Source organism: Nannobrachium achirus, assembly GCF_963921795.1.
Source record: "Nannobrachium achirus genome assembly, chromosome: 6".
In the NCBI taxonomy this organism is placed as follows: domain Eukaryota; kingdom Metazoa; phylum Chordata; class Actinopteri; order Myctophiformes; family Myctophidae; genus Nannobrachium; species Nannobrachium achirus.
Window position 1 is genome coordinate 17,225,093 of NC_137815.1, and position 26,041 is coordinate 17,251,133.

Here is a 26,041-nt window from a genome sequence, read left to right on the forward strand (position 1 = left end):
GATACAACGTATACCAACATACCATGTTACATGAGAACAGAAATGAATAAAAAGCACGCACACACACACACACGCATGCGCACACGCGCGCACACACACACACACACACACACACACACACACACACTTATCACTTCAGGACCCCAGGAAGACTAGAGGGCCTCATTCGTGAGTCTCTAATGGGGATCCTTTGATAAACATAAACATATACAATCTGGGAACTCATCTGTTCTTGAAAGATTACTATTTATATGATGATTTCAAACTGTATGTATGGTATATTTCAGATTGTGGCAGAGTGAGAACATCACAAGTTATTTTGTAGAATAAATGTTGTTTATATGAGTCATTGTAAGGAGAAGAGAATGATGGCATACATGTTCCAAACAGTTGAGAGTTTGGTTATTGTACCAGAATGTTCTGGGAAACAGGAAAACAGTTCAGACATCATTTAATAGCTCATGTTTAATATAACCTCCCCGACAATAAACCATTAGTCTTATATCATAACTAAACATCTTGCCCAGCCCCGTGGAATACTGTGTGTGTGTGTGTGTGTGTGTGTGTATAAAATGCAATGTTGCTTATTAGTTAAATAGCCATTACCATGAATGTAATAATTAGGGTTAGTGTCGAAATTCATTAAAATAAACATGCTTCCCATTGGACATGTACTGTAATAGAGAACAGAAAGATTACATGATTAAAACATAACAATAGCATTCTAGGAAAGAAAATTGATCCTCCCAGTAAGCTCATTTTTAGTGTGACTGAAACTTTTCTCATTGTGGATATGCTGGTGTCTCTTCAGACTAGCTGACTGACTGTAACTCTTGTCACAATGTTTACAGTGGAAAGGTTTTTCTCCAGTGTGGATGCGCTGGTGTCTGTTCAGGTCACCGGACTGATTGAAACTCTTGTCACAATTTTTACATGGGAAAGGTTTTTCTCCAGTGTGGATACGCTGGTGTGACTTCAGGAGAGCTGACTGTTTTTCTCTAGTGTGGACACGCATGTGTCTTTTTGCTTCTTCAGAGTAAACGAAAGTCTTGTCACAATGTTCACAGTTGTAAGGTGTTTCTCCAGTGTGGATACGCTGGTGTACCTTCAGGGTGGCTGGATGATGGAAACTCTTGCCACAATGTTCACAGCGGTGAGAGTGGACAACCTGGTGATTCTTCAGGCCAGATGGCAGATGGAAACTCTTGTCACAATGTTCACAGCGATATGGTTTTCCAGTATGGCTATTCATGTGTTTCGACAGGTCACATAACCGTTTGAAACTCTTGTCACAAAGTGCACAGTTGTGCGGTCTTTCTTCGTGTTTATGGAGGAAGGCCTGAGCCTGGGAAGACTGGGAAATCACTCCTGAGAGAGAGAGAGAGAGAGAGAGAGGGGGGGGGGGGTGAAAGGGAGGAGAGAAAGGTTAACATTGGCGACTAGTACATATTGATCATATTCCTGGCCTTCTCCAGGGCACCATTGAGTTTTTCTCTGTGTGCTGCTTCACTCAACATCTTTTCACGTCCTCCCTAGTAAGAAAGTGAACACCTGAATCGGTGTGTTCCAGATATTGCCAAAGAAAGTGGCCAGGTTCAGGGAAACGATTCCAAAAGAAGCAACTAGGCTCAGTTTTACTACTTTACATTGGCTCTATGAAAATAGCAGATCAGCAAGCTCACAATGTGTCACATCACAAGTTGTGAGCTTGTAGATCAGTTATTTCCCCCCAAAATATTGGGGGAAATATTTTGAATACATTTTAAACACATGGGGTCCCTGGCACCACATATGTTCAGATGGGCCAGTGACTCTACGGACAAATACAAATGAATGTGGGATCCTTGACCTGAAGAAAAATGTGTGAACCACTGGTAAAAAAAAAAAAGAAAAACAAAGAAAAGACTAGAAAAGAATGTTCAGTGAACATATCAGTGAACTGTACTGTCATGAAACTGCACCTTTTCCTATGCAACCTTCTAATAGATACTTCAATAAATCAATCAAACCTACTTCCTGGGTGTGGCCAGGAATAAGGTGAATATACCATTGTAAATTATTTGGGCACATCATTAATGACAATGAAAGATGATTCTGACATGCACAGACAAGGGTCATAGCCATGTTGGCTTGTGGTGGACATTTTTGTCAAAATGGTATTTTTTGCCACAGACTTAGAAAATGTGTGGACAACAATATTACCAGAAGATCACCCTGAATGACCACAACAGGTCTGTAACTCAGTGTGTCCAAAATGGACCTGCACTTGTCCATTTGCACCCATGAGTGATCCAAATCCAAGAATACAACAGGAAATTATGTAATCACAAAATGTTTGGCTCCGCTCAGCTCCTTGTTAAAAGATAAAAAATTATAATAATCTTAGATTCAGATGCATTTTTTTGCCAAATAAGATTTTTTTTCTTCTACAGACCCTAACTAAAGTGCTTCTTTTTTACATCTTGTCCACATCGTGCGTTCCAATTGCTGGTGAAGTTAATGTAAAAACAGTAAAAAACCCTGCCAGAGGCGATAGACGTACTCATTAATAAATACCTGACAGTCGATGTGTCAATATGTTTTATTTTATTTTTGTTAATGGTTCTGTTTTTTCCCCCACCCAATTTAGTCCTTATGCCAAATCCCATTTTTCCACATCCATAACACTGACTGACCTCCACTGGTCTCCTCTTGTTGTGTCCAATACTCCCAATCATCACTTGGTTCATCTGTGTCTCCTAGCTTTTGGCTGGTTACAGAGTTGGTGATTTGCTGTGAGGCTGCTGAGGTGATATCATGTCCATTCCTCAGCATTTGGAGGTAGAGGTCAGTGTGTCTGAACCTGATGTGTTCATGGAGGAGTTCGTAAGATGTGCAGCTGAACAGACACTCAGGATAGGGACAGTAAAAGAAATTAGTCTGGGGAGACTGGGACCTCACTCCTGAGAGAGAAAGACAGAGACAAAGAAAACAGACACAGACAAAGATGGTGGGTGAGAGAGGGCAAGAGTTTTTCAAATCGTCTTGTTATAGCGCCGCCAGGAGGCAGATTTGCAAAACTCACATTACTCCAACAGATTTAGTCGAATCACCACGCATATCAGTACCAGGGGCTGTCAAGTTTAACGCAATAACAAATTCAAGCAAAACAATTTTAACTGCGCTATTAGTTTTGAGGGGCGATTAACACCCTGTGACTCCGTGGGGCAGTGGTTCTCAACCTTTTCAGGCCGCGACCACCAAAATAATCATATTTTAACTGTGTACCCCCCACTCTGACAAGCACTAAGAGTTCAGGCATTACATTTTGTATAACACGGTTCTAATGTGAAAACGTTGTGAGCATGTAGATCTGCTATCTTCACAATTTCTGCCTCTAATATTTGACAATTCAGACAATGTATAATTTGTAATTTTAGAGGTATTAAAAAGTCCTTAAATTGTCACGTGCAGTGTTGGGTATCCTTACTTTTTATAGTAACTCGTTAGGTTACATTGTTACTGCCTTTAAAAACTAATCCGTTACGTTTCCCACTGAGAAAAGTAACTTTTAGGTTAGGTTACTTTTTCCGTTACCGACCATTAAAACCCACCTGTGAGGAAGTTTGGTAAACATAAAATAGAGTGCAGCCTACCAGTGTTGAGGAGCTGTCAGCAGTGCGTGGCTGCCTGCAGCTTCAAAGTGGATAATGTAATGACGTTGATTTATCCTTTTACCAGTAAATCCAAAAATATGTGTGAATCCTTCCACAGCCTTACTAAAGAAGGGCTTCTCTCAAGCCCTGCCATGTCATGCGCACAAATAAGTTCTCCTTATGTCGCCAATAGATGACCGTGTAACCAGGCCGGTGTTACACCAAATTCCTGAATGACAACGCAACCACCACAGACAGCAACACATTTCTGGTCGGTCACCCTGTTCCGTGTAAAAATGCAGGCCATGCATGCAAACTAGCCTCCTCAACAGGTTCCTCTGACAGAGAAGAGCTCATTCATTCAGGAAACAGTGCAAATGTGTTAGATGGATTATTTTTCTCCCATGCACACCTTTTGTTACTTATTTAGGATTCTGGAGACTATTTGTCATTCATTGTTCCTTGTTGATAAGAGTATTTAAAAGTTGAAAGAAATCTGTCTGCGGTAGATTTAGAACGGATACAAAAGCGGTGTGATTAATCATGATTAAATATTTTTAATTGATTGACAGCCCTAATCAGTAGTACACATTATCTCTAGTCATGTCATCAAGATAGATCTGTCTAATCTTTTATTTTCTATCCTGGCTAAGATTGGCTTTCACAGTTTCACAGTAGGAGTGGCCAGGTTCCTACTCTACAATAAGCTAGCTGGCCTTGTGGAGACCTGTGCTCAGAGTAGTGCATTTTTCTCCCAATTTAGTCGTTATCACACGTCCCCATTTTCCCTACACTGTGTTTAACACTGACTGACCTCCACTGGTCTCCTCACAATCATCACTGTCTTCATTGACCTCAGTATCAGATTCAAGTTCGACTTCAACTTCACAGCAGTGTGAAGAGATGTCTTCAGCACCATCTTCACTTTTCACTGCTGGTAATGTCAACATTGACCCATCAGGCTCCTCTGGTCTTTGAAGTTGCTCCTCCTGTTCCTCTTTAATGTGTGGAGAGTGAGACTCTGGTTCCTCCTGGAGCAGACTGAAGCTCCTCTTCTGTTTAATAGAAACCTCCTCTTTACACACAGCCATGTGCACGATGTCTAGGAGCAGAACGATAACATGATGGTCAACACATGTTTAGTTGGAAAAGATTCAATGTCTGTTGTTGTCTGGAGCATGAACACATGGAGCTCTATTGCTCTAACTTCACTTGACGATCACATTAATCTTACATTACAGTGGACAGAGTAAAGATCCTATAAGTTTACACCTCCATTTGCTTATATGGAGATTAACCACTGCAATGCTGTAAATTAAACGTTGGTGTAACAATAGGAATAGGTTACAATGATAATAGTGACGTCAACGACAACATGTAACAAAACAATAATGTAGGCCTATATAACAAATATCTTACAGCTGCTGCATAGCCGCAAATTGCAACACTTTTTTTTCTTTTGCTGCTGTAGCTGCTGCTATGGAGCTTGTTTGTTGACGACCTATTTATAATTAACAAGCTAGCTAGCAGCTAAGAGTAATTCGATATATGTTCCAAATTAAATTAGTTAATAAAGACAAAAGACACTAAGCTTTAATCTTCGATTATAAAAAAAAAGATGAAACACATCGTGAATTAGTTAATCTTTACCTGCTGTTTCAGTGGTTGAACGTCCTCCTGCTGCTTAACGACGACACTGTTTTGAAACGACACGTTTTAGTTTTCTTTTTATTTAACTTTTATTAGTTTTCATATAAATCTATGGTTCTTTTAAATGTCAACAACAGTCAGCCACCATGTTGTTTTCACAACTGCATTGTGGGTAATGTTGTTCTTCTTCTGACCAGTTTGTCTAGACGCCAGTTGGTGTCTTGCTGCCCCCTGCTGTCCGCTAGTAACACTACAATATACAGCAGTTTCCAAACCTTTTCATATCAAGGTCCATATTTATTCAGCATTTGACTTGAGCCACGGTCCGTGGCTCAAATGATGAATTTATAATTTGATTTAACTCTCAGACCCAAAACTTGGACAGATGTCCACAATTGCATGCTGTATTGATCTTAATTGGTAGTCTACCATAACAGAGATAACAGTCAAAATAACAATTCTACAACATTCTCTAATTGTGTAGACGTAAAAGTAATGCAGATATTTAACAATAATTCAACTCTTGAGAGCGTAAAATGAACCCATTTTACTCTCTCAAGAGTTAAAGATCAATAACGGTCCATTTGGTTACCAGCTCTCCAGACCACCGTTTGAAAATCACTGCTATAATGTGATGTTCCAGTAACCTGGAATCCAAACTGATTTGCTATGTTTGTAGTCTTTTTCTCACTCCGAGAAGTCGGTCTGGATCCCAGGCTAATCTTCCAGGACTGTAGAACAACATCCATCTAGTAGTGCAACAGTTAATCCAAGAAAACAATGTAATCCTACTAATAAAGGAGCAAACTCACGCTCTAACGCTCTAACGCTCACGCTCTAACGCTCTAACGCTCACGCTTATCTACGTTTATCTATTCACTCGCTTCAGCAACTGATACCAAAGTTCACATGGTATTGGCCAGTAGCATTATACCAACACTGACGGAGCCCGAATTTCATTTCTCCCAAATTAAAGCAGTTTTATAGCATTTTCTTAAACACTTCTGTTGAACTCTGCTGTCTGTTGCCAGGGTTACGGTCCGTTCCTCCAGGCCATGGGATCTGTAGCCCCACACACACACACACACACCCCTTTCTCTCACAGTTAGGAATGTTTCTCTCTCTCTCTCTCTCTCTCTCTCTCTCTCTCTCTCTCTCTCTCTCTCACACACTTTCACCGGGTGCGTTTGACATATTTTGGAGCACATATCTTCGAACGGGTAAGGTCTAGTAATTACTATTACTCAATACCAAAGCCCCACACACACACACACACACCCCTTTCTCTCACAGTTAGGAATGTTTCTCTCTCTCTCTCTCTCTCACACACTTTCACCGGGTGCGTTTGACATATTTTGGAGCACATATCTTCGAACGGGTAAGGTCTAGTTCATTATAACACAACAAATGTACATTCTACTATACATTAATCAATCAAAAATCACTCCCTATTTTGGGCATGTCATTAAACTTCCAAACCTTAAAGCCATACTGTGTAAGATGCCCAACTAGTGGTCATTAGCCCTATAGCAAACCGCGGTCGCGTCCGCGTCTTTCGGACGTTTTTCGTACCTTCAGACCCCCGCGTCTGCCTCCACCTCGCTGAGATCTATCTTTTAAGGGGTCCCTTGTTCCTGTGCGTTCAGTAATTCCAGAGATACGGACTCCTTCACCCTGCCTGGTAGGCGAAATTACCTAGAGAAGGGATGGTACAAACGGGCGACAACAAATATGGCTGCCATAGCGACCCCACTTCAAGATGCGCTGTGATTGGCCGGTAGTGTGATGACGCAATTTTGGCGCGAGATCCGGTCCACGGCAAGGATCTCAGTTTACATACAGAGAAGGCTTTACAGGCTGAAATTCACGGCGCGGATCTTCTAAAACTTTTGTGATTTAATAGTTAGGAGAATTTTAAGATTTGTTTTATAAAAAAAGTTACATAGTACAACTTTAAAGCAACGGTTCTCAACCTGTGGTTCTGCACATTTCTAAAGTGAAATTTGAGGACTTTATAATACCTCTAAAATGACAAATTAAACATTGGTCAAATTGTCAAATATTAGAGGCCTGAAATTGAAAACGTTGAGAACCACTCCCTTAAAGAATTCATGGGTTCAATTTGTAGTCCTACAGTGGCCATGTTGAGGACCAACACAGGTGTTTCACTTGTCTGATTGGCATAGAATTAATGTTCTACATCAATCAGAACACCTGTGTTGGTCCTCAGTATGGCCACTGTAGGACTACAAATTGAACCCATGAATAGTGAAAGTAGCTGATCTGAGCTTGTAGACCAGCTACTTTCACTAGTCTTGCACGACACTATTGTGCGTCAAAGTATAAAATAGGACTAAAGTCATTAATCAGGAAAGTAATCTATTGATTAGGCTAATCATGATTCGTGAAGACAGTTGCAGCCCTACATCCATCACAGCTTTCATCACTAAACACAATCACACATTGATGCTGCACACGTCTGATCAGGTCTCATAAAAATGCAGGATACAACGTATACCAACATACCATGTTACATGAGAACAGAAATGAATAAAAAGCACGCACACACACACACACGCATGCGCACACGCGCACACACACACACACACACAATCTGGGAACTCATCTGTTCTTGAAAGATTACTATTTATATGATGATTTCAAACTGTATGTATGGTATATTTCAGATTGTGGCAGAGTGAGAACATCACAAGTTATTTTGTAGAATAAATGTTGTTTATATGAGTCATTGTAAGGAGAAGAGAATGATGGCATACATGTTCCAAACAGTTGAGAGTTTGGTTATTGTACCAGAATGTTCTGGGAAACAGGAAAACAGTTCAGACATCATTTAATAGCTCATGTTTAATATAACCTCCCCGACAATAAACCATTAGTCTTATATCATAACTAAACATCTTGCCCAGCCCCGTGGAATACTGTGTGTGTGTGTGTGTGTGTGTGTGTGTGTGTGTGTGTGTATAAAATGCAATGTTGCTTATTAGTTAAATAGCCATTACCATGAATGTAATAATTAGGGTTAGTGTCGAAATTCATTAAAATAAACATGCTTCCCATTGGACATGTACTGTAATAGAGAACAGAAAGATTACATGATTAAAACATAACAATAGCATTCTAGGAAAGAAAATTGATCCTCCCAGTAAGCTCATTTTTAGTGTGACTGAAACTTTTCTCATTGTGGATATGCTGGTGTCTCTTCAGACTAGCTGACTGACTGTAACTCTTGTCACAATGTTTACAGTGGAAAGGTTTTTCTCCAGTGTGGATGCGCTGGTGTCTGTTCAGGTCACCGGACTGATTGAAACTCTTGTCACAATTTTTACATGGGAAAGGTTTTTCTCCAGTGTGGATACGCTGGTGTGACTTCAGGAGAGCTGACTGTTTTTCTCTAGTGTGGACACGCACGTGTCTTTTTGCGTCTTCAGAGTAAACGAAAGTCTTGTCACAATGTTCACAGTTGTAAGGTGTTTCTCCAGTGTGGATACGCTGGTGTACCTTCAGGGTGGCTGGATGATGGAAACTCTTGCCACAATGTTCACAGCGGTGAGAGTGGACAACCTGGTGATTCTTCAGGCCAGATGGCAGATGGAAACTCTTGTCACAATGTTCACAGCGGTATGGTTTTCCAGTATGGGAACGCATGTGTTTCGACAGGTCACATAACCGTTTGAAACTCTTGTCACAAAGTGCACAGTTGTGCGGTCTTTCTTCGTGTTTATGGAGGAAGGCCTGAGCCTGGGAAGACTGGGAAATCACTCCTGAGAGAGAGAGAGAGAGAGAGAGAGAGGGGGGGGGGGGGGTGAAAGGGAGGAGAGAAAGGTTAACATTGGCGACTAGTACATATTGATCATATTCCTGGCCTTCTCCAGGGCACCATTGAGTTTTTCTCTGTGTGCTGCTTCACTCAACATCTTTTCACGTCCTCCCTAGTAAGAAAGTGAACACCTGAATCGGTGTGTTCCAGATATTGCCAAAGAAAGTGGCCAGGTTCAGGGAAACAATTCCAAAAGAAGCAACTAGGCTCAGTTTTACTACTTTACATTGGCTCTATGAAAATAGCAGATCAGCAAGCTCACAATGTGTCACATCACAAGTTGTGAGCTTGTAGATCAGTTATTTCCCCCCAAAATATTGGGGGAAATATTTTGAATACATTTTAAACACATGGGGTCCCTGGCACCACATATGTTCAGATGGGCCAGTGACTCTACGGACAAATACAAATGAATGTGGGATCCTTGACCTGAAGAAAAATGTGTGAACCACTGGTTAAAAAAAAAGAAAAACAAAGAAAAGACTAGAAAAGAATGTTCAGTGAACATATCAGTGAACTGTACTGTCATGAAACTGCACCTTTTCCTATGCAACCTTCTAATAGATACTTCAATAAATCAATCAAACCTACTTCCTGGGTGTGGCCAGGAATAAGGTGAATATACCATTGTAAATTATTTGGGCACATCATTAATGACGATGAAAGATGATTCTGACATGCACAGACAAGGGTCATAGCCATGTTGGCTTGTGGTGGACATTTTTGTCAAAATGGTATTTTTGCCACAGACTTAGAAAATGTGTGGACAACAATATTACCAGAAGATCACCCTGAATGACCACAACAGGTCTGTAACTCAGAGTGTCCAAAATGGACCTGCACTTGTCCATTTGCACCCATGAGTGATCCAAATCCAAGAATACAACAGGAAATTATGTAATCACAAAATGTTTGGCTCCGCTCAGCTCCTTGTTAAAAGATAAAAAATTATAATAATCTTAGATTCAGATGCATTTTTTTTGCCAAATAAGATTTTTTTTCTTCTACAGACCCTAACTAAAGTGCTTCTTTTTTACATCTTGTCCACATCGTGCGTTCCAATTGCTGGTGAAGTTAATGTAAAAACAGTAAAAAACCCTGCCAGAGGCGATAGACGTACTCATTAATAAATACCTGACAGTCGATGTGTCAATATGTTTTATTTTATTTTTGTTAATGGTTCTGTTTTTTTCCCCCACCCAATTTAGTCCTTATGCCAAATCCCATTTTTCCACATCCATAACACTGACTGACCTCCACTGGTCTCCTCTTGTTGTGTCCAATACTCCCAATCATCACTTGGTTCATCTGTGTCTCCTAGCTTTTGGCTGGTTACAGAGTTGGTGATTTGCTGTGAGGCTGCTGAGGTGATATCATGTCCATTCCTCAGCATTTGGAGGTAGAGGTCAGTGTGTCTGAACCTGATGTGTTCATGGAGGAATTCGTAAGATTTGCAGCTGAACAGACACTCAGGATAGGGACAGTAAAAGAAATTAGTCTGGGGAGACTGGGACCTCACTCCTGAGAGAGAAAGACAGAGACAAAGAAAACAGACACAGACAAAGATGGTGGGTGAGAGAGGGCAAGAGTTTTTCAAATCGTCTTGTTATAGCGCCGCCAGGAGGCAGATTTGCAAAACTCACATTACTCCAACAGATTTAGTCGAATCACCACGCATATCAGTACCAGGGGCTGTCAAGTTTAACGCAATAACAAATTCAAGCAAAACAATTTTAACTGCGCTATTAGTTTTGAGGGGCGATTAACACCCTGTGACTCCGTGGGGCAGTGGTTCTCAACCTTTTCAGGCCGCGACCACCAAAATAATCATATTTTAACTGTGTACCCCCCACTCTGACAAGCACTAAGAGTTCAGGCATTACATTTTGTATAACACGGTTCTAATGTGAAAACGTTGTGAGCATGTAGATCTGCTATCTTCACAATTTCTGCCTCTAATATTTGACAATTCAGACAATGTATAATTTGTAATTTTAGAGGTATTAAAAAGTCCTTAAATTGTCACGTGCAGTGTTGGGTATCCTTACTTTTTATAGTAACTCGTTAGGTTACATTGTTACTGCCTTTAAAAACTAATCCGTTACGTTTCCCACTGAGAAAAGTAACTTTTAGGTTAGGTTACTTTTTCCGTTACCGACCATTAAAACCCACCTGTGAGGAAGTTTGGTAAACATAAAATAGAGTGCAGCCTACCAGTGTTGAGGAGCTGTCAGCAGTGCGTGGCTGCCTGCAGCTTCAAAGTGGATAATGTAATGACGTTGATTTATCCTTTTACCAGTAAATCCAAAAATATGTGTGAATCCTTCCACAGCCTTACTAAAGAAGGGCTTCTCTCAAGCCCTGCCATGTCATGCGCACAAATAAGTTCTCCTTATGTCGCCAATAGATGACCGTGTAACCAGGCCGGTGTTACACCAAATTCCTGAATGACGACGCAACCACCACAGACAGCAACACATTTCTGGTCGGTCACCCTGTTCCGTGTAAAAATGCAGGCCATGCATGCAAACTAGCCTCCTCAACAGGTTCCTCTGACAGAGAAGAGCTCATTCATTCAGGAAACAGTGCAAATGTGTTAGATGGATTATTTTTCTCCCATGCACACCTTTTGTTACTTATTTAGGATTCTGGAGACTATTTGTCATTCATTGTTCCTTGTTGATAAGAGTATTTAAAAGTTGAAAGAAATCTGTCTGCGGTAGATTTAGAACGGATACAAAAGCGGTGTGATTAATCATGATTAAATATTTTTAATTGATTGACAGCCCTAATCAGTAGTACACATTATCTCTAGTCATGTCATCAAGATAGATCTGTCTAATCTTTTATTTTCTATCCTGGCTAAGATTGGCTTTCACAGTTTCACAGTAGGAGTGGCCAGGTTCCTACTCTACAATAAGCTAGCTGGCCTTGTGGAGACCTGTGCTCAGAGTAGTGCATTTTTCTCCCAATTTAGTCGTTATCACACGTCCCCATTTTCCCTACACTGTGTTTAACACTGACTGACCTCCACTGGTCTCCTCACAATCATCACTGTCTTCATTGACCTCAGTATCAGATTCAAGTTCGACTTCAACTTCACAGCAGTGTGAAGAGATGTCTTCAGCACCATCTTCACTTTGCTGGTAATGTCAACATTGACCCATCAGGCTCCTCTGGTCTTTGAAGTTGCTCCTCCTGTTCCTCTTTAATGTGTGGAGAGTGAGACTCTGGTTCCTCCTGGAGCAGACTGAAGCTCCTCTTCTGTTTAATAGAAACCTCCTCTTTACACACAGCCATGTGCACGATGTCTAGGAGCAGAACGATAACATGATGGTCAACACATGTTTAGTTGGAAAAGATTCAATGTCTGTTGTTGTCTGGAGCATGAACACATGGAGCTCTATTGCTCTAACTTCACTTGACGATCACATTAATCTTACATTACAGTGGACAGAGTAAAGATCCTATAAGTTTACACCTCCAGTTGCTTATATGGAGATTAACCACTGCTGTAAATTAAACGTTGGTGTAACAATAGGAATAGGTTACAATGATAATAGTGACGTCAACGACAACATGTAACAAAACAATAATGTAGGCCTATATAACAAATATCTTACAGCTGCTGCATAGCCGCAAATTGCAACACTTTTTTTTATTTTGCTGCTGTAGCTGCTGCTATGGAGCTTGTTTGTTGACGACCTATTTATAATTAACAAGCTAGCTAGCAGCTAAGAGTAATTCGATATATGTTCCAAATTCAATTATTTAATAAAGACAAAAGACACTAAGCTTTAATCTTCGATTTAAAAAAAAGATGAAACACATCGTGAATTAGTTCACCTTTACCTGCTGTTTCAGTGGTTGAACGTCCTCCTGCTGCTTAACGACGACACTGTTTTGAAACGACACGTTTTAGTTTTCTTTTTATTTAACTTTTATTAGTTTTCATATAAATCTATGGTTCTTTTAAATGTCAACAACAGTCAGCCACCATGTTGTTTTCACAACTGCATTGTGGGTAATGTTGTTCTTCTTCTGACCAGTTTGTCTAGACGCCAGTTGGTGTCTTGCTGCCCCCTGCTGTCCGCTAGTAACACAACAATATACAGCAGTTTCCAAACCTTTTCATATCAAGGTCCATATTTATTCAGCATTTGACTTGAGCCACGGACTGGTGGTCCGTGGCTCAAATGATGAATTTATAATTTGATTTAACTCTCAGACCCAAAACTTGGACAGATGTCCATAATTGCATGCTGTATTGATCTTAATTGGTAGTCTACCATAACAGAGATAACAGTCAAAATAACAATTCTACAACATTCTCTAATTGTGTAGACGTAAAAGTAATGCAGATATTTAACAATAATTCAACTCTTGAGAGCGTAAAATGAACCCATTTTGCTCTCTCAAGAGTTAAAGATCAATAACGGTCCATTTGGTTACCAGCTCTCCAGACCACCGTTTGAAAATCACTGCTATAATGTGATGTTCCAGTAACCTGGAATCCAAACTGATTTGCTATGTTTGTAGTCTTTTTCTCACTCCGAGAAGTCGGTCTGGATCCCAGGCTAATCTTCCAGGCCTGTAGAACAACATCCATCTAGTAGTGCAACAGTTAATCCAAGAAAACAATGTAATCAAACATATAATTTTCCGAATGTCTGTCTGTCTGTCTGAGTGTCTGTCTGAAACCGCGTTTCTCCTCAGTGGCTGGAGCAATTGATCTGAAATCGCATCACCATTACCATATGAACACACCTGACATAACTGTGAAGCCCGTTTGTCACTTTCACAAATCGTATGCTGTATATAGCATTTTTATGGTGTATCTATATCTATTGAGCCTACAGTACCTTTTGTGACCACACATGTTAAGGGAGGGGCGCTGTTGTTCAGGCCATGCACAATCACACACCATCCCACACACACACACACACACACACACACAGGGGGGGGGGGGGGGGGGGGGGGTGTGCAGGCAGGCAGGCGGGCGGGCGGGCGGGCGGGGGGGGGGGGGGTTCTGGCCCTGTTACAGATGTTGTCCAAAAATCATGCAGATCGGTACACAGTATCTCTGTAGCCGTTAAATGGAACGGGTATTTCTTACATTGATGCTCCTACATATTAGCATGCAAGCACCAGTTAAAGTTACTTTCCATCCCTCATATACTGTGTGCACAGTGCACATCCCATAACCCACACACTGCACATCATTTCGGAGCTCATGTCTTTGAACGGGTAAGGGCTAGTTCATTATAACACAACAAATGTACATTCTACTATACATTAATCAATCAAAAATCACTCCCTATTTTGGGCATGTCATTAAACTTCCAAACCTTAAAGCAACGGTTCTCAACCTGTGGTTCTGCACATTTCTAAAGTGAAATTGAAGGACTTTATAATACCTCTAAAATGACAAATTAAACATTGGTCAAATTGTCAAATATTAGAGGCCTGAAATTGAAAACGTTGAGAACCACTCCCTTAAAGAATTCATGGGTTCAATTTGTAGTCCTACAGTGGCCATGTTGAGGACCAACACAGGTGTTTCACTTGTCTGATTGGCATAGAATTAATGTTCTACATCAATCAGAACACCTGTGTTGGTCCTCAGTATGGCCACTGTAGGACTACAAATTGAACCCATTAATAATGAAAGTAGCTGATCTGAGCTTGTAGACCAGCTACTTTCACTAGTCTTGCACGACACTATTGTGCGTCAAAGTATAAAATAGGACTAAAGTCATTAATCAGGAAAGTAATCTATTGATTAGGCTAATCATGATTCGTGAAGACAGTTGCAGCCCTACATCCATCACAGCTTTCATCACTAAACACAATCACACATTGATGCTGCACACGTCTGATCAGGTCTCACAAAAATGCAGGATACAACGTATACCAACATACCATGTTACATGAGAACAGAAATGAATAAAAAGCACGCACACACACACACGCATGCGCACACGCACACGCACGCACACACACACACACACACACACACACACACACATCACTTCAGGACCCCAGGAAGACTAGAGGGCCTCATTCGTGAGTCTCTAATGGGGATCCTTTCATAAACATAAACATATACAATCTGGGAACTCATCTGTTCTTGAAAGATTACTATTTATATGATGATTTCAAACTGTATGTATGGTATATTTCAGATTGTGGCAGAGTGAGAACATCACAAGTTATTTTGTAGAATAAATGTTGTTTATATGAGTCATTGTAAGGAGAAGAGAATGATGGCATACATGTTCCAAACAGTTGAGAGTTTGGTTATTGTACCAGAATGTTCTGGGAAACAGGAAAACAGTTCAGACATCATTTAATAGCTCATGTTTAATATAACCTCCCCGACAATAAACCATTAGTCTTATATCATAACTAAACATCTTGCCCAGCCCCGTGGAATACTGTGTGTGTGTGTGTGTGTGTGTGTGTGTATAAAATGCAATGTTGCTTATTAGTTAAATAGCCATTACCATGAATGTAATAATTAGGGTTAGTGTCGAAATTCATTAAAATAAACATGCTTCCCATTGGACATGTACTGTAATAGAGAACAGAAAGATTACATGATTAAAACATAACAATAGCATTCTAGGAAAGAAAATTGATCCTCCCAGTAAGCTCATTTTTAGTGTGACTGAAACTTTTCTCATTGTGGATATGCTGGTGTCTCTTCAGACTAGCTGACTGACTGTAACTCTTGTCACAATGTTTACAGTGGAAAGGTTTTTCTCCAGTGTGGATGCGCTGGTGTCTGTTCAGGTCACCGGACTGATTGAAACTCTTGTCACAATTTTTACATGGGAAAGGTTTTTCTCCAGTGTGGATACGCTGGTGTGACTTCAGGAGAGCTGACTGTTTTTCTCTAGTGTGGACACGCATGTGTCTTTTTGCTTCTTCAGAGTAAACGAAAGTCTTGTCACAATGTTCACAGTTGTAAGGTGTTTCTCCAGTGTGGATACGCTGGTGTACCTTCAGGGTGGCTGGATGATGGAAACTCTTGCCACAATGTTCACAGCGGTGAGAGTGGACAACCTGGTGATTCTTCAGGCCAGATGGCAGATGGAAACTCTTGTCACAATGTTCACAGCGGTATGGTTTTCCAGTATGGCTATTCATGTGTTTCGACAGGTCACATAACCGTTTGAAACTCTTGTCACAAAGTGCACAGTTGTGCGGTCTTTCTTCGTGTTTATGGAGGAAGGCCTGAGCCTGGGAAGACTGGGAAATCACTCCTGAGAGAGAGAGAGAGAGAGAGGGGGGGGGGGGGGGGGGGGGGTGAAAGGGAGGAGAGAAAGGTTAACATTGGCGACTAGTACATATTGATCATATTCCTGGCCTTCTCCAGGGCACCATTGAGTTTTTCTCTGTGTGCTGCTTCACTCAACATCTTTTCACGTCCTCCCTAGTAAGAAAGTGAACACCTGAATCGGTGTGTTCCAGATATTGCCAAAGAAAGTGGCCAGGTTCAGGGAAACGATTCCAAAAGAAGCAACTAGGCTCAGTTTTACTACTTTACATTGGCTCTATGAAAATAGCAGATCAGCAAGCTCACAATGTGTCACATCACAAGTTGTGAGCTTGTAGATCAGTTATTTCCCCCCAAAATATTGGGGGAAATATTTTGAATACATTTTAAACACATGGGGTCCCTGGCACCACATATGTTCAGATGGGCCAGTGACTCTACGGACAAATACAAATGAATGTGGGATCCTTGACCTGAAGAAAAATGTGTGAACCACTGGTTAAAAAAAAAAGAAAAACAAAGAAAAGACTAGAAAAGAATGTTCAGTGAACATATCAGTGAACTGTACTGTCATGAAACTGCACCTTTTCCTATGCAACCTTCTAATAGATACTTCAATAAATCAATCAAACCTACTTCCTGGGTGTGGCCAGGAATAAGGTGAATATACCATTGTAAATTATTTGGGCACATCATTAATGACAATGAAAGATGATTCTGACATGCACAGACAAGGGTCATAGCCATGTTGGCTTGTGGTGGACATTTTTGTCAAAATGGTATTTTTTGCCACAGACTTAGAAAATGTGTGGACAACAATATTACCAGAAGATCACCCTGAATGACCACAACAGGTCTGTAACTCAGAGTGTCCAAAATGGACCTGCACTTGTCCATTTGCACCCATGAGTGATCCAAATCCAAGAATACAACAGGAAATTATGTAATCACAAAATGTTTGGCTCCGCTCAGCTCCTTGTTAAAAGATAAAAAATTATAATAATCTTAGATTCAGATGCATTTTTTTGCCAAATAAGATTTTTTTTCTTCTACAGACCCTAACTAAAGTGCTTATTTTTTACATCTTGTCCACATCGTGCGTTCCAATTGCTGGTGAAGTTAATGTAAAAACAGTAAAAAACCCTGCCAGAGGCGATAGACGTACTCAATAATAAACACCTGACAGTCGATGTGTCAATATGTTTTATTTTATTTTTGTTAATGGTTCTGTTTTTTTCCCCCACCCAATTTAGTCCTTATGCCAAATCCCATTTTTCCACATCCATAACACTGACTGACCTCCACTGGTCTCCTCTTGTTGTGTCCAATACTCCCAATCATCACTTGGTTCATCTGTGTCTCCTAGCTTTTGGCTGGTTACAGAGTTGGTGATTTGCTGTGAGGCTGCTGAGGTGATATCATGTCCATTCCTCAGCATTTGGAGGTAGAGGTCAGTGTGTCTGAACCTGATGTGTTCATGGAGGAATTCGTAAGATGTGCAGCTGAACAGACACTCAGGATAGGGACAGTAAAAGAAATTAGTCTGGGGAGACTGGGACATCACTCCTGAGAGAGAAAGACAGAGACAAAGAAAACAGACACAGACAAAGATGGTGGGTGAGAGAGGGCAAGAGTTTTTCAAATCGTCTTGTTATAGCGCCGCCAGGAGGCAGATTTGCAAAACTCACATTACTCCAACAGATTTAGTCGAATCACCACGCATATCAGTACCAGGGGCTGTCAAGTTTAACGCAATAACAAATTCAAGCAAAACAATTTTAACTGCGCTATTAGTTTTGAGGGGCGATTAACACCCTGTGACTCCGTGGGGCAGTGGTTCTCAACCTTTTCAGGCCGCGACCACCAAAATAATCATATTTTAACTGTGTACCCCCCACTCTGACAAGCACTAAGAGTTCAGGCATTACATTTTGTATAACACGGTTCTAATGTGAAAACGTTGTGAGCATGTAGATCTGCTATCTTCACAATTTCTGCCTCTAATATTTGACAATTCAGACAATGTATAATTTGTAATTTTAGAGGTATTAAAAAGTCCTTAAATTGTCACGTGCAGTGTTGGGTATCCTTACTTTTTATAGTAACTCGTTAGGTTACATTGTTACTGCCTTTAAAAACTAATCCGTTACGTTTCCCACTGAGAAAAGTAACTTAGGTTAGGTTACTTTTTCCGTTACCGACCATTAAAACCCACCTGTGAGGAAGTTTGGTAAACATAAAATAGAGTGCAGCCTACCAGTGTTGAGGAGCTGTCAGCAGTGCGTGGCTGCCTGCAGCTTCAAAGTGGATAATGTAATGACGTTGATTTATCCTTTTACCAGTAAATCCAAAAATATGTGTGAATCCTTCCACAGCCTTACTAAAGAAGGGCTTCTCTCAAGCCCTGCCATGTCATGCGCACAAATAAGTTCTCCTTATGTCGCCAATAGATGACCGTGTAACCAGGCCGGTGTTACACCAAATTCCTGAATGACAACGCAACCACCACAGACAGCAACACATTTCTGGTCGGTCACCCTGTTCCGTGTAAAAATGCAGGCCATGCATGCAAACTAGCCTCCTCAACAGGTTCCTCTGACAGAGAAGAGCTCATTCATTCAGGAAACAGTGCAAATGTGTTAGATGGATTATTTTTCTCCCATGCACACCTTTTGTTACTTATTTAGGATTCTGGAGACTATTTGTCATTCATTGTTCCTTGTTGATAAGAGTATTTAAAAGTTGAAAGAAATCTGTCTGCGGTAGATTTAGAACGGATACAAAAGCGGTGTGATTAATCATGATTAAATATTTTTAATTGATTGACAGCCCTAATCAGTAGTACACATTATCTCTAGTCATGTCATCAAGATAGATCTGTCTAATCTTTTATTTTCTATCCTGGCTAAGATTGGCTTTCACAGTTTCACAGTAGGAGTGGCCAGGTTCCTACTCTACAATAAGCTAGCTGGCCTTGTGGAGACCTGTGCTCAGAGTAGTGCATTTTTCTCCCAATTTAGTCGTTATCACACGTCCCCATTTTCCCTACACTGTGTTTAACACTGACTGACCTCCACTGGTTTCCTCACAATCATCACTGTCTTCATTGACCTCAGTATCAGATTCAAGTTCGACTTCAACTTCACAGCAGTGTGAAGAGATGTCTTCAGCACCATCTTCACTTTTCACTGCTGGTAATGTCAACATTGACCCATCAGGCTCCTCAGGTCTTTGAAGTTGCTCCTCCTGTTCCTCTTTAATGTGTGGAGAGTGAGACTCTGGTTCCTCCTGGAGCAGACTGAAGCTCCTCTTCTGTTTAATAGAAACCTCCTCTTTACACACAGCCATGTGCACGATGTCTAGGAGCAGAACGATAACATGATGGTCAACACATGTTTAGTTGGAAAAGATTCAATGTCTGTTGTTGTCTGGAGCATGAACACATGGAGCTCTATTGCTCTAACTTCACTTGACGATCACATTAATCTTACATTAGAGTGGACAGAGTAAAGATCCTATAAGTTTACACCTCCAGTTGCTTATATGGAGATTAACCACTGCTGTAAATTAAACGTTGGTGTAACAATAGGAATAGGTTACAATGATAATAGTGACGTCAACGACAACATGTAACAAAACAATAATGTAGGCCTATATAACAAATATCTTACAGCTGCTGCATAGCCGCAAATTGCAACACTTTTTTTTCTTTTGCTGCTGTAGCTGCTGCTATGGAGCTTGTTTGTTGACGACCTATTTATAATTAACAAGCTAGCTAGCAGCTAAGAGTAATTCGATATATGTTCCAAATTAAATTAGTTAATAAAGACAAAAGACACTAAGCTTTAATCTTCGATTATAAAAAAAAAGATGAAACACATCGTGAATTAGTTCATCTTTACCTGCTGTTTCAGTGGTTGAACGTCCTCCTGCTGCTTAACGACGACACTGTTTTGAAACGACACGTTTTAGTTTTCTTTTACTTTTATTCGTTTTCATATAAATCTATGGTTCTTTTAAATGTCAACAACAGTCAGCCACCATGTTGTTTTCACAACTGCATTGTGGGTAATGTTGTTCTTCTTCTGACCAGTTTGTCTAGACGCCAGTTGGTGTCTTGCTGCCCCCTACTGTCGGCTAGTAACACTACAATATACAGCGGTTTCCAACCCGTTTCATATCAAGGTCCATTATTTATTCAGCATTTGACTTGAGTCACAGACTGGTGGTCCGTGGCTCAAATGATGAATTTATAATTTGATGAGATTTAACTGACCCAAAACTTGGATAAGATGTCCACAATTGCATGCTGTATTGATCTTAATTGGTAGTCTACCATAACAGAGATAACAGTCAAACAAGCATTTATCAAAATAACAATTCTACAACATTCTCTAATTGTGTAGACTTAAAGTAAATTAAGTAATGCAGATGTTTAACAATAATTCAACTCTTGACAGCGTAAAATGAACCCATTTTAATCTCTCCAGAGATATAGATCTATAACGGTCCATTTGGTTTCATTTTACACTCTCAAGAGTTAAAGATTTGGTTACCAACTCTCCGTACCACCGTTTGAAAACCACTGCTATAATGTCATGTTCCAGTAACCTGGAATCCAAACTGATTTGCTATGTTTGTAGTCTTTTTCTCACTTCGAGAAGTCGGTCTGGATCCCAGGCTAATCTCCCAGACCTGTAGAACATCCATCTAGTAGTGCTGTGCAACAGTTAATCCAAGAAAACAATGTGATTCATTATAACACAAATAATTTAAAATCTACATATCTATACATTAATCAATAAAAAATCAATCCCTATTTTGTACATGTCATTAAACTTCCAAACCTTAAAGCAGTGTTCTCAACCTGTGGGTCGGGACCCACAGGGGGTCCCCAAATTATTTTGGGGGTTCCCTCAGCAGCAAACAAACCAACATACAGTTTGAGTGTATAGACTAGGATGTCTGCACACTTCTAAAGTGACGGTTTAAGGACTTTATAATACCCCTAAAATGACAATTTAAACATTGGCCAAATTGTCAAATATTAGAGGCAGAAATCTACATGCTCACAATGCTTCGCAATCTGCTATTTTCACAATAGAATCGTGTTGTACTAAATGTAATGCCTCAACTCTTAGTGCTAGTCAGGGTGGGGGTCCCCAGTTAAAATATGATTGTTTTGGGGGTCGCGGCCTGAAAAAGTTGAGAACCAGTGGTCAGTCTCCTGTGTTCTGATGAATTTTGTGCATGTTTGATACTTTTATCAGGCTTGCTTTACTAGCATGGGTACAATTTCAGCCTTAAAATGCCAAATGTTGGTGTACAGATTTGATGACTGAAGCAAAAGGACATCTTTAATAATGATTTCTCATCTTTAAGTCATTACTTAAGTGAATATCTGTATGATCTTTCTGGCATGTGTGGCGAGGTTTAAAATGTATAAAATGTATTGTTGCCAACAACGCCACCTGGAGGACCATAGAGCCCAGGAACTCTACTTAAAACTCAGAATAAAATACATAAGGCAAACAGGTTCTTTAAGACCAGGGTTGAGCAGAGTTAAAATATCAAGCAGTAGTAGTGCAATAAATAGTTTTATTGCTAAAAACACTAAGTTAACAATAAAATGAACAGTGGAAATGAACAGGTTAACAAAACAGGTAAAAGGGGCTCCTTCTGATTCCCTACAGTGGCCTCCACAAAACGTTCCAGGCAGTCCGTTGGAACAGCACACACTAGAGTCCTTTTCTCCAAATTGTCCAAGTTCTCCTCCTCTCACAGGCCTCCTTGAAAGGGTCAAATAAAATAGCTGGTTTTAATACAAAAGCCCCCAATGGCCTATTGGCCGTTTCACTCCAAAACAACACACTGCACACTTAAAAATATAATAACTCTAATAAAACAATATTAAAGTATAAAAGGAAACTAAAAGCATGCAGTGGTTATAATAAAAAAACAGTGGGGATCAGTAAACAAAATCAGCTAAAAATTTCCCAAAAACGGAGCCTTTATACAGTGAGAAGTAAGAACATAAAGGGCAATTAAAAGGACTAAAACGCAAGCTAAAAGCAGGGCAGCACGTGCAGATATAGGCGACTTATAGAGGGGACTTAACTTTAGAGAGGGGCAAGTCGTAACTTGGCCCCTCTGCTGCGGATGTAAGGCCTCCCCTCTGTCCCTCTGGTCAAAGCGCGGAATGAGACGAGATGGCCGCGTCCGTCCGTCAACCACGGCTGCTTCACTGCTCAGGATGCACCGTTGTTTGGCTGCTATACCGGACCGTCTTTCCGTCTCTCTCGGCTGTCGTTTCGTCTCTCGCTTCCTCGGTTCTGCTGCTTTGCGTGCTGGCGTGCTGTCTGCTCTCTCACATTCGGCGTGTGGCGTGCTCTGTGTACCGTCTCTCGTTCTCCTCTCCACTGGCGTCCTGCCTCAGCCCCCCCACAAACGGATCCTGTCATGAGCGGACAGAGCACACCCACCCGGGTGCCTAGCAGCCGTTTGCCCTGGGTGTCCCTTCCTTTCGGCCCAGAGCTTCAGTCCCCGCCTGTGGTGGCTCTCCTTCCCCCAGCCAGGTCTTCCTCCTCTGTCTCACTACTCCATTCTGTCCCTCTGCCACTCTGTGCTGCAGCCTGCCTTTTAAAGGCCACACCCAATTACTCAGGTGCAAGCCCTTTCTCAATCAACAGCTCTTCAGAGCTCAGACAGTAAAACCAACCCCGTTACACATGCATTGCCCCCAGCCCTAAAGCGGGGGGTCTGGGGGTCCTCCCCCAGAAAATGTTTAACATAGTAGATGTCATTTCCTGTGTTCTGGTGAATTTTGGGAGTTTGATACAAAATCCAGGAGAAATCCAGGAGATTTGCCAATCCAGGAGACTCCCAGGAGAGGGGTTCAAAATCCAGGAGACTCCTGGGAAATCCAGGAGTGTTGACAAGCCTGGTCATTGACTCATTTGTATTGTTGACCACAACAACAAACAGCAGTCCCTTGTAAAGTTCAGAACACACGGGAGAACGGTGCTACAGTTCTGTACTCTGTGTTCAGTTGACTACAGAACTCTGTGGCTGGCTGCACTATAGGCTGTGCTGCACTGCCATCTATTGGTTGGTACTGGTATTACAATAATATTTCATAATACTGTGGTGATACATAATGTAGCATTAACATATTTTTAAAGATCAGAAAAGGTCAAATACTCTGCCCCAATGAAAACACACACACACACACACACACACACACACACACACACACACACATGTATAGGACTATCTATTATTGATCAAATCGGTGTGTCTATTAATCATCTATATTTAAAAAAGAATAAATAATAAAACAAATATTTCCAGTATACCTTTACATGCACCAGTGATTTTATTTCCTGATATATGAAACAGAAGAGTGTACAATAATATACAGGATGCAACAAACAACATGGAATATAAAACATAAAACAGTAAACTTGAGCTTGTACTAAATTATTGTAATTGAACTGAAAGCTCACATAATTGTAAATATGTGCATTAACATGTTAAGAGCCAGACTGATGTGGGATTTGTTTTCATCAATAGATTTATGGGAAAACTCACCATCAATGTCATCCTGAAAATATCAGCCTGATATATCAGCTGGATGATATATCGGTCAGGCTTGGTTAGATACATTATATTCTGTACTTAAGCTGACTTATTTACAACAACATTATAGAACTATTTATACATGATTAAATACATCTTTGTAAAAAAGAAAAAAAGAGAAGAATCTTAGTAATCAACAGATGAATCAAGGTGTCAGAAACTACAAAATATGCCTTATTTGCCTGATGAAGACCTAAGAGGTGGAAACGTTGCCATTAAATAATAAAACCTGTGTTTTTGGAGCTTGTAATCAGTGTGTGGATGTTTTATCACCTTGACACCCTGTCCTTGATGTCCAGCACCTTGCCTAATAAATAAATAAAAGCATAAGATGTGCACAAAATCCTTTCTAAGAATAGCCAAATAAACATGACACTGATTCAATCACCAACCAATGAAGAAATATTTTCATATTAATACATGATAGACAACCATTTTCATCTGTACAACTCAAAGGCACGTTTTAGTGAACTGGTTTGATTACTTCAGTACACTGAAAAGACTAACAATGCACATGAGTTCATGTGAGCTGAGCTTGAAGATCTGCTACTTTGGCGTGTGACACCGGCCTGCAACAACATATGAATCAAGCCTAAAGTTTCATCTATGAAACATCTTCATCTCTCACTCTCATCACATCAGAGTCAGCTATACTCATGCTGTCATATCCTGAAGAGGGCGCTATGGGTCCAGGATGTGTAGTCAGCCAGGTAGAGCAGTAAGTTCCACTCACTGCAACAGAAGACAACAGACAGCAAGACATTTACAATGACAATAAAAACACACCTGGATGTGAAAACATCTCTACATGTCTCTGTTCCTCACGATCAGGGAAATGCTGGGCCCCTGATTCAGCCCGGGAAAAAAGAGTTGGAGAGGCCCTCATTGCGCGCTATAGAGAGAGATCTCTCTCTATAGCGCTGCTGCTACTCAAAGATTTGCCATTTCAGATCATGACAAGTGACAAGCCAGTGGGCCAATTACTGTACATGAGTTATATTTCGTCGGTGTCGGGTGGAAACCTTGTATGTCCAAAACTGTTTTGTATTTATCATTTTAAAAATGATTTAAACTAGTGAAAACAGCCGATCTACAAGCACACAACGCCTCGCACCGCTTGTAGATCTGCTGTTTTCACTACTTTTGTGCAACGGCCTAGTATGATGAAGCAGGGCTTTGCTTTGCGAAAAAATGTATACATTTGAAACTTGGAGATACAAGGTTTCTGCCAGACAGTGACGATTTACTTTGTTGGCCGCCCAGCCCCCAAAATGAAACGAAGGCCGACATTTTATTTTTATTTTTTTCCTAATGTCCGGGCCGGGAATGAACTGGCCGTTCGGGAGTTGTCCAGCTTTTCCCAAAGGCCAGCACGTCCCTGCTCACGATGTCATTTTCACCTTTGACCTTTTACACACAATAGTTCATCATCTCTTCAGGACTGGTCATTCCATGAATATATCCATCCATCCAGTCTTGTTATTTTTTACGCATGCACACACATTGTACTAATTTATGTATTTATGTCCACATAAGAGGATAAAAGTTAGACTCACTTGGTTCTTGTGTCTCCGTCATCACACACCTCAACATCCTCTCTATCACCTCCTCCTCTCTCTTCTTCCATTCTTCTGCTGTTAAAGTTTTCCTTCCTTCCTTCCTGGTCATCGGTCGTGTCTCCTGGTCACAATATCAACAGGAAAGCAAAGAAAATGTCAACTTTACACATAGGATATAGTGTTTGTACTTGTTGATTACATGTGTTGTGGAAATGTGTTATGCTATGTTGATTAATTAAATACACAGGACCACAATGGAAGTCCTAAGTATCCTTTTAGCCTAAATGTCTTACTGTATCTCTGTGCTGTTTACATTTCTGACTGATAAAGTATTTAATCAATCAATCAAAAAAAGAAAAAAAAGTGTACACAAAAAGAAACATCACACACCTGTTTAACTAAATGTAATGTCATATCAATAAAGACATGGGAGCCAGGG

The 26,041-nt window shown here is 40.6% G+C and overlaps 1 protein-coding gene across 1 annotated transcript; it reads right to left on the bottom strand.

Moving 5' to 3' along the window:
* Window positions 1-402: 402 nt before the first annotated feature.
* Window positions 403-5,418, bottom strand: LOC308286854 (uncharacterized protein; the record flags this gene model as incomplete). Its single annotated transcript, XM_080727977.1, has 5 exons — window positions 5,286-5,418; window positions 4,450-4,737; window positions 2,676-2,942; window positions 1,106-1,368; window positions 403-420 (listed from the first exon to the last, which is right to left on the bottom strand). The coding sequence occupies exons 2-5, from the start codon at window positions 4,724-4,726 to the stop codon at window positions 403-405; spliced, it is 825 nt and encodes a 274-aa protein (XP_080584103.1). The 5' UTR covers window positions 4,727-4,737; window positions 5,286-5,418.
* Between the last annotated feature and the right edge of the window lie 20,623 nt (window positions 5,419-26,041).